This window comes from Oncorhynchus mykiss, unplaced genomic scaffold (assembly GCF_013265735.2).
Source record: "Oncorhynchus mykiss isolate Arlee unplaced genomic scaffold, USDA_OmykA_1.1 un_scaffold_733, whole genome shotgun sequence".
In the NCBI taxonomy this organism is placed as follows: Eukaryota; Metazoa; Chordata; class Actinopteri; order Salmoniformes; family Salmonidae; genus Oncorhynchus; species Oncorhynchus mykiss.
The window spans coordinates 22,114-36,842 of NW_023494180.1; the positions used below are offsets into that span (position 1 = coordinate 22,114).

At 46.3% G+C, this 14,729-nt stretch overlaps 1 protein-coding gene across 1 annotated transcript; it reads right to left on the reverse strand.

Moving 5' to 3' along the window:
* Positions 1-2,771: 2,771 nt before the first annotated feature.
* On the reverse strand, positions 2,772-8,526 carry LOC118962106 (2-hydroxyacylsphingosine 1-beta-galactosyltransferase-like; the record flags this gene model as incomplete). The annotated part of the gene is made up of 2 exons (XM_036974601.1): positions 8,366-8,526; positions 2,772-3,410 (listed from the first exon to the last, which is right to left on the reverse strand). Coding segments are annotated over exons 1-2 (735 nt in total), but the record flags the coding sequence as incomplete, so codon positions are not given.
* Positions 8,527-14,729: the final 6,203 nt, after the last annotated feature.

The window sequence follows — 14,729 nt, forward strand, 5'->3', positions numbered from 1 at the left end:
ACCATATATATAACACTGGAGGAGACCAACCATAGATATAACACTGGAGGAGACTAACACTGGAGGAGACCAACACTGGAGGAGACCAACACTGGAGGAGACCAACACTGGAGGACACCAACCATAGATATAACACTGGAGGAGCCCAACCATAGATATAACACTGGAGGAGACCAACCATATATATAACACTGGAGGAGACCAACCATAGATATAACACTGGAGGAGACCAACCATAGATATAACACTGGAGGAGCCCAACCATAGATATAACACTGGAGGAGCCCAACCATAAATATAACACTGGAGGAGACCAACCATAGATATAACACTGGAGGAGACCAACCATAGATATAACACTGGAGGAGACCAACCATAGATATAACACTGGAGGAGACAAACACTGTAGGAGACCAACCATAGATATAACACTGGAGGAGACCAACCATAGATATAACACTGGAGGAGACCAACCATAGATATAACACTGGAGGAGACCAACCATATATATAACACTGGAGGAGACCAACACTGGAGGAGACCAACACTGGAGGAGACTAACACTGGAGGAGACTAACACTGGAGGAGACTAACACTGGAGGAGACTAACACTGGAGGAGACTAACACTGGAGGAGACCAACCATAGATATAACACTGGAGGAGACCAACACTGGAGGAGACCAACCATAGATATAACAATGGAGGAGACCAACCATAGATATAACACTGGAGGAGACCAACACTGGAGGAGACCAACCATAGATATAACAATGGAGGAGACCAACCATAGATATAACACTGGAGGATACCAACCATAGATATAACACTGGAGGAGACCAACCATAGATATAACGCAGGAGGAGACTAACCATAGATATAACACTGGAGGAGACCAACACTGAAGGAGACTAACACTGGAGGAGACTAACCATAGATATAACACTGGAGGAGACCAACCATAGATATAACAATGGAGGAGACCAACCATAGATATAACACTGGAGGAGACCAACACTGGAGGAGACCAACCATAGATATAACAATGGAGGAGACCAACCATAGATATAACACTGGAGGAGACCAACCATAGATATAACACTGGAGGAGACCAACACTGGAGGAGACCAACCATAGATATAACAATGGAGGAGACCAACCATAGATATAACACTGGAGGAGACCAACCATAGATATAACAATGGAGGAGACCAACCATAGATATAACACTGGAGGAGACCAACCATAGATATAACACTGGAGGAGACCAACACTGGAGGAGACCAACCATAGATATAACAATGGAGGAGACCAACCATAGATATAACACTGGAGGAGACCAACACTGGAGGAGACCAACCATAGATATAACACTGGAGACCAACCATAGTTATAACACTGGAGGAGACCAACACTGGAGGAGACTAACCATAGATATAACACTGGAGGAGACCAACCATAGATATAACACTGGAGGAGGCCAACCATAGATATAACACTGGAGGAGACCAACCATATATATAACACTGGAGGAGACCAACCATAGATAAACACTGGAGGAGACTAACACTGGAGGAGACCAACACTGGAGGAGACCAACACTGGAGGAAACCAACACTGGAGGAGACCAACACTGGAGGAGACCAACCATAGATATAACAATGGAGGAGACCAACCATAGATATAACACTGGAGGAGACCAACACTGGAGGAGACCAACCATAGATATAACAATGGAGGAGACCAACCATAGATATAACACTGGAGGAGACCAACACTGGAGGAGACCAACCATAGATATAACAATGGAGGAGACCAACCATAGATATAACACTGGAGGACCAACCATAGATATAACACTGGAGGAGACCAACACTGGAGGAGACCAACCATAGATATAACAATGGAGGAGACCAACCATAGATATAACACTGGAGGAGACCAACACTGGAGGAGACCAACCATAGATATAACAATGGAGGAGACCACCATAGATATAACACTGGAGGAGACCAACACTGGAGGAGACCAACCATAGATATAACAATGGAGGAGACCAACCATAGATATAACACTGGAGGAGACCAACACTGGAGGAGACCAACCATAGATATAACACTGGAGGAGACCAACCATAGTTATAACACTGGAGGAGACCAACACTGGAGGAGACTAACCATAGATATAACACTGGAGGAGACCAACCATAGATATAACACTGGAGGAGGCCAACCATAGATATAACACTGGAGGAGACCAACCATATATATAACACTGGAGGAGACCAACCATAGATATAACACTGGAGGAGACTAACACTGGAGGAGACCAACACTGGAGGAGACCAACACTGGAGGAGACCAACACTGGAGGAGACCAACCATAGATATAACACTGGAGGAGCCCAACCATAGATATAACACTGGAGGAGACCAACCATAGATATAACACTGGAGGAGACCAACCATAGATATAACACTGGAGGAGACCAACCATAGATATAACACTGGAGGAGCCCAACCATAGATATAACACTGGAGGAGCCCAACCATAAATATAACACTGGAGGACCAACACTGGAGGAGACCAACACACTGTTGTTAGAGGTAGTACAACAAAACACAGGTTTGTGTGTGTGTGTGTGTTGTGTGTGTGTGTGTGTGTGTGTGTGTGTGTGTGTGTGTGTGTGTGTGTGTGTGTGTGTGTGTGTGTGTGTGTGTGTGTTGTGTATGTGTGTGTGTGTGTGTGTGTGTGTGTGTGTGTGTATACTAACCTGAGGTAACGGGCTGGCAGGTTTGGTCAGTATCCCCCCTACATAGACAACATGTGGTAGAGTGGGCCTCGGGAACTCCAGGGCCAGATCAGTAGACAACATCCACAGCCTGCTCCCCTGAACCAGATCCTGCATGGCCACCCGCGGCTCCACGCCGTGCTTCCTCATGATGCGCTCGTACTTAGGCAACACCAGGTACTGAACACCGAACCGGGACACCAGGTACACCGCCGTGTTGGTAATCCTCTGGACTAGAGACATCTGATCGGTGAGGAGAGAGTTGAACTCTGGGACGTACGAGAGAGGGGCAGGAGCCCCGACCTCCGCTGGGTACCATAGGCCCGTGGAAAAGACAGCGTAGGGAACCCCGAGGATGTGAGCAATCACGAACCCACACATCTCGTTGGGGTCGACCAATAAAAGGTCAAAGTTGGCATCCTTGAGTCGGGTCATGACCTCTTTGTTTCCCACGACGGCGTCGCAGTTCTGGGCGTAGTGGTCGAGGATGTCGAAGAGTTCCAACGCCGTGAGACGACCAGAGAAGATGTTGCTGACCTTGGACTGGAGGAAACTGTCGGCTGTGGAGGAGTTGAAGATGCCTGGGTAACGCTGGAAGGTGTAGTGGGGGGAGGGGGGCACCTAGAGGAGAGGAGAGGAGAGGAGAGGAGAGGAGAGGAGAGGCTTTATTATCCCAAGGGGCAATATAGTAACGTGTACACAGCTAACAGTACTAGACTACTACAGCTAACAGTACTAGGCTACTACAGCTAACAGTACTAGGTTACTACAGCTAACAGTACTAGGCTACTACAGCTAACAGTACTAGGCTACTACAGCTAACAGTACTAGACTACTACAGCTAACAGTACTAGGCTACTAGGTTACTACAGCTAACAGTACTAGACTACTACAGCTAACAGTACTAGGCTACTAGGTTACTACAGCTAACAGTACTAGACTACTACAGCTAACAGTACTAGGCTACTACAGCTAACAGTACTAGACTACTACAGCTAACAGTACTAGGCTACTACAGCTAACAGTACTAGGTTACTACAGCTAACAGTACTAGGTTACTACAGCTAACAGTACTAGACTACTACAGCTAACAGTACTAGACTACTACAGCTAACAGTACTAGGTTACTACAGCTAACAGTACTAGACTACTACAGCTAACAGTACTAGACTACTACAGCTAACAGTACTAGGCTACTACAGCTAACAGTACTAGGCTACTACAGCTAACAGTACTAGGTTACTACAGCTAACAGTACTAGACTACTACAGCTAACAGTACTAGGCTACTACAGCTAACAGTACTAGACTACTACAGCTAACAGTACTAGACTACTACAGCTAACAGTACTAGGTTACTACAGCTAACAGTACTAGACTACTACAGCTAACAGTACTAGACTACTACAGCTAACAGTACTAGGCTACTACAGCTAACAGTACTAGACTACTACAGCTAACAGTACTAGGCTACTACAGCTAACAGTACTAGGCTACTAGGCTACTACAGCTAACAGTACTAGACTACTACAGCTAACAGTACTAGACTACTACAGCTAACAGTACTAGACTACTACAGCTAACAGTACTAGACTACTACAGCTAACAGTACTAGACTACTACAGCTAACAGTACTAGGCTACTACAGCTAACAGTACTAGACTACTACAGCTAACAGTACTAGACTACTACAGCTAACAGTACTAGGTTACTACAGCTAACAGTACTAGACTACTACAGCTAACAGTACTAGACTACTACAGCTAACAGTACTAGACTACTACAGCTAACAGTACTAGGTTACTGCAGCTAACAGTACTAGGTTACTACAGCTAACAGTACTAGACTACTACAGCTAACAGTACTAGACTACTACAGCTAACAGTACTAGGTTACTACAGCTAACAGTACTAGACTACTATAGCTAACAGTACTAGACTACTACAGCTAACAGTACTAGACTACTACAGCTAACAGTACTAGGTTAATACAGCTAACAGTACTAGACTAATACAGCTAACAGTACTAGACTACTACAGCTAACAGTACTAGACTACTACAGCTAACAGTACTAGACTACTACAGCTAACAGTACTAGGCTACTACAGCTAACAGTACTAGACTACTACAGCTAACAGTACTAGACTACTACAGCTAACAGTACTAGACTACTACAGCTAACAGTACTAGACTACTACAGCTAACAGTACTAGGCTACTACAGCTAACAGTACTAGGCTACTAGGTTACTACAGCTGACAGTAATAGGCCCTCAGAATGTATTATAAGGGCTGCTGGGAGCCCCTCAGCATAGACAGCTAACAGGTTCTAGAGGTAGCTCCCCTGATCAACAGCTAACAGGTTCTAGAGGTAGCTCCCCTGATCAACAGCTAACAGGTTCTAGAGGTAGCTCCCCTGATCAACAGCTAACAGGTTCTAGAGGTAGCTCTCCTGATCAACAGCTAACAGGTTCTAGAGGTAGCTCCCCTGATCAACAGCTAACAGGTTCTAGAGGTAGCTCCCCTGATCAACAGCTAACAGGTTCTAGAGGTAGCTCTCCTGATCAACAGCTAACAGGTTCTAGAGGTAGCTCCCCTGATCAACAGCTAACAGGTTCTAGAGGTAGCTCTCCTGATCAACAGCTAACAGGTTCTAGAGGTAGCTCCCCTGATCAACAGCTAACAGGTTCTAGAGGTATCTCCCCTGATCAACAGCTAACAGGTTCTAGAGGTAGCTCCCCTGATCAACAGCTAACAGGTTCTAGAGGCAGTTCCCTGATCAACAGCTAACAGGTTCCAGAGGTAGCTCTTCTGATCAACAGCTAACAGGCTCTAGAGGCAGCTCCCCTGATCAACAGCTAACAGCTTCTAGAGGTAGCTCCCCTCATCAACAACTAACAGGTTCCAGAGGTAGCTCCCCTGATCAACAGCTAACAGGTTCTAGAGGCAGTTCCTTGATCAACAGCTAACATGTTCTAGAGGTAGCTCCCCTGATCAACAGCTAACAGGTTCTAGAGGTATCTCCCCTGATCAACAGCTAACAGGTTCTAGAGGTAGCTCCCCTGATCAACAGCTAACAGGTTCTAGAGGCAGTTCCCTGATCAACAGCTAACAGGTTCCAGAGGTAGCTCTTCTGATCAACAGCTAACAGGCTCTAGAGGCAGCTCCCCTGATCAACAGCTAACAGCTTCTAGAGGTAGCTCCCCTCATCAACAACTAACAGGTTCCAGAGGTAGCTCCCCTGATCAACAGCTAACAGGTTCTAGAGGCAGTTCCTTGATCAACAGCTAACAGGTTCTAGAGGTAGCTCCCCTGATCAACAGCTAACAGGTTCTAGAGGCAGCTCCCCTGATCAACAGCTAACAGGTTCCAGAGGTAGCTCTCCTGATCAACAGCTAACAGGTTCTAGAGGTAACTATCAACAGCTAACAGGTTCTAGAGGTAGCTCCCCTGATCAACAGCTAACAGGTTCTAGAGGTAGCTCCCCTGATCAACAGCTAACAGGTTCTAGAGGTAGCTCCCCTGATCAACAGCTAACAGGTTCTAGAGGCAGCTCCCCTGATCAACAGCTAACAAGTTCCAGAGGTAGCTCTCCTGATCAACAGCTAACAGGTTCTAGAGGTAGCTCCCCTCATCAACACTAACACGTTCTAGAGGTAGCTCCCCTGATTTGTCTGTCTCACCCTCAATACTAACACATCATGTGGGGAATTAACCCTGGGAGAATATATTTAAGAGTTTTTTTTGGAAAACGTGGCCAACTGAGGGAGATTTTAAGGAAATGTGTTTTAGTAAAATCTTCAGTTTAAATTGTTAAAAGTAGTCATTGTGCATAGAGTCGTTTGGTTTGTTAAACTTTGAAATCAGTGCCTCAGTACCTTAGGCAGACATTTTAAGTAAAAAAATAGCAATTCTGTTACTGTGGAAATTACCTTACGTTCATTACAATGACCCTGCTACTTAGTATCACAATGATACCTGGCCCACCTCTGACACCTCTGACCCTGCTACTTAGTAACACAATGTTACCTGGCCCACCTCTGACACCAATGACCCTTCTACTTAGTATCACAATGTTACCTGGCCCACCTCTGACACCAATGACCCTGCTACTTAGTAACAAAATGTTACCTGGCCCACCTCTGACCCTCTACTAAGTAACACAATGTTACCTGGCCCACCTCTGACCCTCTACTTAGTAACACAATGTTACCTGGCCCACCTCTGACACCAATGATCCTGCTACTTAGTATCACAATGTTACCTGGCCCACCTCTGACACCAATGACCCTTCTACTTAGTATCACAATGTTACCTGGCCCACCTCTGATACCAATGACCCTGCTACTTAGTAACACAATGTTACCTGGCCCAGCTCTGACACCAATACCCTGCTACTTAGTAACACAATGTTACCTGGCCCACCTCTGACAACAATGAACCTGCTACTTCGTAACACAATGTTACCTGGCCCACCTCTGACACCAATGACCCTGCTACTTAGTAACACAATGTTACCTGGCCCACCTCTGACCCTCTACTAAGTAACACAATGTTACCTGGCCCACCTCTGACCCTCTACTTAGTAACACAATGTTACCTGGCCCACCTCTGACCCTCTACTTAGTAACACAATGTTACCTGGCCCACCTCTGACACCAATGATCCTGCTACTTAGTATCACAATGTTACCTGGCCCACCTCTGACACCAATGACCCTGCTACTTAGTAACACAATGTTACCTGGCCCACCTCTGACAACAATGAACCTGATACTTCGTAACACAATGTTACCTGGCCCACCTCTGACACCAATGACCCTGCTACTTAGTAACACAATGTTACCTGGCCCACCTCTGACACCAATGACCCTGCTACTTAGTAACACAATGTTACCTGGCCCACCTCTGACCCTCTACTTAGTAACACAATGTTACCTGGCCCACCTCGGACACCTCTGACCCTCTACTAAGTAACACAATGTTACCTGGCCCACCTCTGACCCTCTACTAAGTAACACAATGTTACCTGGCCCACCTCTGACAACAATGAACCTGCTACTTAGTAACACAATGTTACCTGGCCCACCTCTGACACCAATGACCCTTCTACTTAGTAACACAATGTTACCTGGCCCACCTCTGACACCAATGACCCTGCTACTTAGTAATACAATGTTACCTGGCCCACCTCTGACCCTCTACTTAGTAACACAATGTTACCTGGCCCACCTCGGACACCTCTGACCCTCTACTAAGTAACACAATGTTACCTGGCCCACCTCTGACCGTCTACTAAGTAACACAATGTTACCTGGCCCACCTCGGACACCAATGACCCTGCTACTTAGTAACACAATGTTACCTGGCCCACCTCTGACCCTCTACTAAGTAACACAATGTTACCTGGCCCACCTCGGACACCAATGACCCTGCTACTTAGTAGCACAATGTTACCTGGCCCACCTCTGACCCTCTACTTAGTAACACACTGATACCTGGCCCACCTCTGACCCTCTACTTAGTAACACAATGTTACCTGGCCCACCTCTGACCCTCTATTTAGTAACACAATGTTACCTGGCGCCCCTCTGACAGCAGGATGGAAGTATCATGTCCTTGGAGGTGGAGTTCTGTGGCCAGGGTCTTGAAGATGTAGAGATGGGACTCAAACATGATGGGAGGGACTACGATGATCCTGGAGGACCAGCATGCACTGGGGTACAGGGAGAGGTGGAGGAGGAGGGGAGAGGAGTGACGGGGGAGGGTGCATGGCTGGGAGGAACAGTGGGGAAGGGAGGAGAGGAAGAGAGAAAAAAAAATGAGTTAGTTGTCATAACAACAAGAGGAGGACAGAACACGTATTTATCAGGATCAATAACATCAGGACAGAACACATATTTATCAGGCTGTATCAGGATCAATAACATCAGGACAGAACACATATTTATCAGGCTGTATCAGGATCAATAACATCAGGACAGAACACATATTTATCAGGATCAATAACATCAGGACAGAACACATATTTATCAGGCTGTATCAGGATCAATAACATCAGGACAGAACACATATTTATCAGGCTGTATCAGGATCAATAACATCAGGACAGAACACATATTTATCAGGATCAATAACATCAGGACAGAACACATATTTATCAGGATCAATAACATCAGGACAGAACACATATTTATCAGGCTGTATCAGGATCAATAACATCAGGACAGAACACATATTTATCAGGCTGTATCAGGATCAATAACATCAGGACAGAACACATATTTATCAGGATCAATAACATCAGGACAGAACGCATATTTATCAGGATCAATAACATCAGGACAGAACACATATTTATCAGGCTGTATCAGGATCAGTAACATCAGGACAGAACACATATTTATCAGGCTGTATCAGGATCAATAACATCAGGACAGAACACATATTTATCAGGCTGTATCAGGATCAATAACATCAGGACAGAACACATATTTATCAGGATCAATAACATCAGGACAGAACACATATTTATCAGGCTGTATCAGGATCAATAACATCAGGACAGAACACATATTTATCAGGCTGTATCAGGATCAATAACATCAGGACAGAACACATATTTATCAGGATCAATAACATCAGGACAGAACACATATTTATCAGGATCAATAACATCAGGACAGAACACATATTTATCAGGCTGTATCAGGATCAATAACATCAGGACAGAACACATATTTATCAGGCTGTATCAGGATCAATAACATCAGGACAGAACACATATTTATCAGGATCAATAACATCAGGACAGAACGCATATTTATCAGGATCAATAACATCAGGACAGAACACATATTTATCAGGCTGTATCAGGATCAGTAACATCAGGACAGAACACATATTTATCAGGATCAATAACATCAGGACAGAACACATATTTATCAGGCTGAATCAGGATCAATAACAGGATCAATAACATCTCTCTTTCCCTCTTTCCCTCTTGCCATACTGTTGAATCTAACACTCAGAACCCAGTTTACAGCCTGTGTGTGTGTGTGTGTGTGTGTGTGTGTGTGTGTGTGTGTGTGTGTGTGTGTGTGTGTGTGTGTGTGTGTGTGTGTGTGTGTGTGTGTGTGTGTGTGTGTGTGTGACTAAATGGTCTAAGTATACAATAGGTAACTGATTAGTGGTTAGGAGGCGTTTTGAGGGTGTGTTGTCAGACTCATGATGTGTGAGCTCCAAATGTTTCCCTGTTCCCTTCATAGTGCACTACTTTAGACCAGAGTCCTATGGAACCCTGTTCCCTTCATAGTGCACTACTTTAGACCAGGGCCTTATGGGGGATAATATGCCATTTGGGATTCAGATATGTGTATCTGACAGGCTTTCTAACAGCGGGTCACCTGTGGCACCGTGATCTGTGTGTGAGTGGTAGAGGTTTTTTTAGGAAGCGATAGACGTGACCTGGTAAGATTATGTGCTCTCTCTCTCCCTCTCTCCAACTCTCCCTCTATCCCTCCCTCCCTCCCTCTCTCCCTCTCTCCCATTGGCAGCGCCTGATCCCAGATAAAGTAGGAATTGTTGTTGTTTCAGGTTATGATTACTGCTTGGATAACCTTATCTAACCTTACTGCTTGGATAACCTCATCTACTATTCCGAATTGATGAATGTTTTATTCTTTATGCGGTGCAGAACACCGGAAGAATCAGCACTGAATTATCACCCTGAATCAGAGAAGAATCAGCATGAATTATCATGAATCATCAGAGGAAGAATCAGCACTATGAATTATCACCCTGAATCAGAGAAGAAGAATGATATCACCCTGAATCAGTGGAATCAGCAATGAATTATCACCCTGAATCAGAGGAAGAATCATAATTACACCTCAGGAAGAATCAGCACTGAATTATCACCCTGAATCAGTGAAAGAATCAGCACTGAATTATCACCCTGAATCAGAGGAAGAATCAGCACTGAATTATCACCCTGAATCAGAGGAAGAATCAGCACTGAATTATCACCCTGATCAGAGAAGAATCAGCACTGAATTATCAGCACGGTACAACAACACACACATGAGCACACACATGACAGCACACTGAATCAGAACAACAGCAACATGACAGAGACACACAACATGACAGAAACATGAACAGCACACACACATGACAGCACAGCATGGTAGCAACACAATGACAACACAGCATGGTAGCAACACAACATGACAACACAGCATGGTAGCAACACAACATGACAACACAGCATGGTAGCACACACAACAACATGACCAACACATGCATGCATGGTAGCAACACAACATGACAACACAGCATGTAGCAACACAACATGACAACACAGCATGGTAGCAACACAACATGACAACACAGCCGGTAGCACACAACATGACAACACAGCATGGTAGCAACACAACATGACAGCACAGCATGGTAGCACACACATGACAACACAGCATGGTAGCAACACATGACAACACAGCACGGTAGCAACACAGCATGACAACAACATGGTAGCAACACAACATGGTAGCAGAACAAAACACAGTACAAACATTATTGGGCCCAGACAACAGCACAAAGGGCAAGAAGGTAGAGGCAACAATACATCACACAAAGCAGCCACAACTGTCAGTAAGAGTGTCCATGATTGAGTCTTTGAATGAAGAGATGGAGATAAAACTGTCCAGTTTGAGTGTTTGTTGCAGGTCGTTCCAGTCGCTAGCTGCAGCAAACTGAAAAGAGGAGCGAACCAGGGATGTGTGTGCTTTGGGGACCGTTAACAGAATGTGACTGGCAGAACGGGTGTTGGATGTGGAGGATGAGGGCTGCAGTAGATATCTCAGATAGAGGGGAGTGAACAGGTGTTGTATGTGGAGGATGAGGGCTGCAGTAGGTATCTCAGATAGGGGTGTGTGAGGCCTAAGAGGGTTTTATAAATAACCATCAACCAGTGGGTCGTGCGACGGGTATACAGAGATGATCAGAGTGCAGTGATGTGTCCTAGTGAGAAGTGAGAAGCTTCCTTCTGAGTGGACAGCTTGATGACAACCAGTCAATATTCAGGTCCCTGAGAAAGAAGACCTCTCTGTTTACATCACATACAGTATCAAGCATTTCACACATATTATTTAGATACTGACTGTTACTGGCAACACCCCAAAAGAAGGACAACATTCCTGCCAGCCTGCTACCGTTGACACCAGACAGGAAGGACAACATTCCCCCCAGCCTGCTACCGTTGACACCAGACAGGAAGGACAACATTCCCCCCAGCCTGCTACCGTTGACACCAGACAGGAAGGACAACATTCCCCCCAGCCTGCTACCGTTGACACCAGACAGGAAGGACAACATTCCCCCCAGCCTGCTACCGTTGACACCAGACAGGAAGGACAACATTCCCCCCAGCCTGCTACCGTTGACACCAGACAGGAAGGACAACATTCCCCCCAGCCTGCTACCGTTGACACCAGACAGGAAGGACAACATTCCCCCCAGCCTGCTACCGTTGACACCAGACAGGAAGGACAACATTCCCCCCAGCCTGCTACCGTTGACACCAGACAGGAAGGACAACATTCCCCCCAGCCTGCTACCGTTGACACCAGACAGGAAGGACAACATTCCCCCAGCCTGCTACCGTTGACACCAGACAGGAAGAACAACATTCCCCCCAGCCTGCTACCGTTGACACCAGACAGGAAGGACAACATTCCCCCCCAGCCGGCTACCGTTGACACCAGACAGGAAGGACAACATTCCCCCCACCAACACCACTTCCCCCAGCCTGCTACCGTTGACACCAGACAGGAAGGACAACATTCCCCCCACCATTACACCACCTCCCCCAGCCTGCTACCGTTGACACCAGACAGGAAGGACTGTTAGTACTTGGTGGCCTATAGCAACACCCCAACAGAAGGAAAACATTCCCCCCACCTGCTACCGTTGACACCAGACAGGAAGGACAACATTCCCCCCACCATTACACCCCTCCCCCCCGCCTGCTACCGTTGACACCAGACAGGAAGGACAACATTCCCCCCACCATTACACCACCTCCCCCAGCCTGCTACCGTTGACACCAGACAGGAAGGACAACATTGCCCCCACCAACACCACCTCCCCAGTCTGTACCGTTGACACCAGACAGGAAGGGGCCACGGATTGATGCTGCTTACGCCAAATCCTGACTCTGCCATCAGCGTGACGCAACAGGAACCTGAATTCGTCGGGGGACCGAGGAATGTTTTTCGACTACTCAATTGTCCAGCGTTGGTGATGACCCAGTGACAGGGACACCTTGTTTTTAGCTGATAGGAGAGGAACCCCGATGTGGTCGTCTGTAGCCAATCCGTAACCAGGACCGACGAGTTGTGTGTTCCCGAGATGCCGTTCTGCACACCACTGTTGTACTGCACCGTTATTTGTCTGTTAGCTACTCTAGTTCCACCTTGGAGCTGATTTCGCCCACTAGGGCTGTCGCTGACTGGATGTTATTTGTCTGTTAGCTATTCTAGTTCCACCTTGGAGCTGATTTCGCCCACTAGGGCTGTCGCTGACTGGATGTTTGTCTGTTAGCTATTCTAGTTCCACCTTGGAGCTGATTTCGCCCACTAGGGCTGTCGCTGACTGGATGTTTGTCTGTTAGCTATTCTAGTTCCACCTTGGAGCTGATTTCGCCCACTAGGGCTGTCGCTGACTGGATGTTTGTCTGTTAGCTATTCTAGTTCCACCTTGGAGCTGATTTCGCCCACTAGGGCTGTCGCTGACTGGATGTTTTTTGTTTGCCGCACCAACCCTAGAAAGTGTCGTGCGTGAAAAGCCCAGGAGTCCAGCTCTTTTCTGAGACACTGGATCAGGCTTGCCTGGCAGCGGAGATCAGACCACGTTCAAAGTCGCAAGACACAGCCACGTGACTCACTGTCTATAGGACTGTGTATTTAGAGTTTTTGAATTTTAGAGTTTTAGAATTTAGAATATTGTGTATTTTGAGGTTTAGAATTTTAGAATTTAGTTTTAGAATTTGGAATATTGTATATTTCGAGTTTTAGAATTTTAGAATTTAGTTTTAGAATTTAGTTTTAGAATTTAGAATATTGTTCTTGGGGAAGGAGAGAAAGAGAGAGTGACAGACAGAGAGGACTCTCTCCCTGTGGCAGCCATCTCGTAGTCATTGTTCTGAGGGCAGATATTGTTACAACCTCCCCTCCTCCCCGCCAGACAGCCTGCTGAATGTTACCATGGCAATCACCTAGCGTCTAGGGCCCATCAGCCATGCTGCCTCATCACAACTCGGGTTACTAACAGCATAGTCAGGTTACACACACACAGCTTGAGACAGCCTGTATTTATTTATATGTATTTAACCTTTATTTAACTAGCTAAGTTAGTTAAGAACAAATTCTTATTTACAATGACGGCCTACGCCGGCCAAAACCTAACCCGGACGACGTTGGGCCAATAGCGGGACACCCAATGGGACTCAAAAATCACAGCCGGTTGTGATACAGCCTGGAATGGAAACAGGGTCAGTAGTGACACCTCGAGCACTGATATGTAGTGCCTTAGTCTGCTGGCCACTCGGGAGCCCTCTGTAGACCCCACTGATCATCTGGGTCTGATGGTAGTCAGCTAGCCACTGCTAGCGGGTCATTAGCTAACCTTTAGGGACAACTCCTGCCAGTCTGCACAACGCGATTCAACCCAGAGCATATCAGACTTCTTCTTCTCCTTATCCCCGTATTCCTACCACTCTGAACCTCTTCACCTGGATCATCACAGCTAGCTGCTATTCTGATTGGCTACTCCTGGCTAATGTCTCTGTCCCGAAGCAAGCACCAATTAGCCTGGAGCTAGCCTACGCTAGGCCCATCTCCCGGCTAGCTGAAGAGGTCCATCAGCCACTCCTTGGGCTACA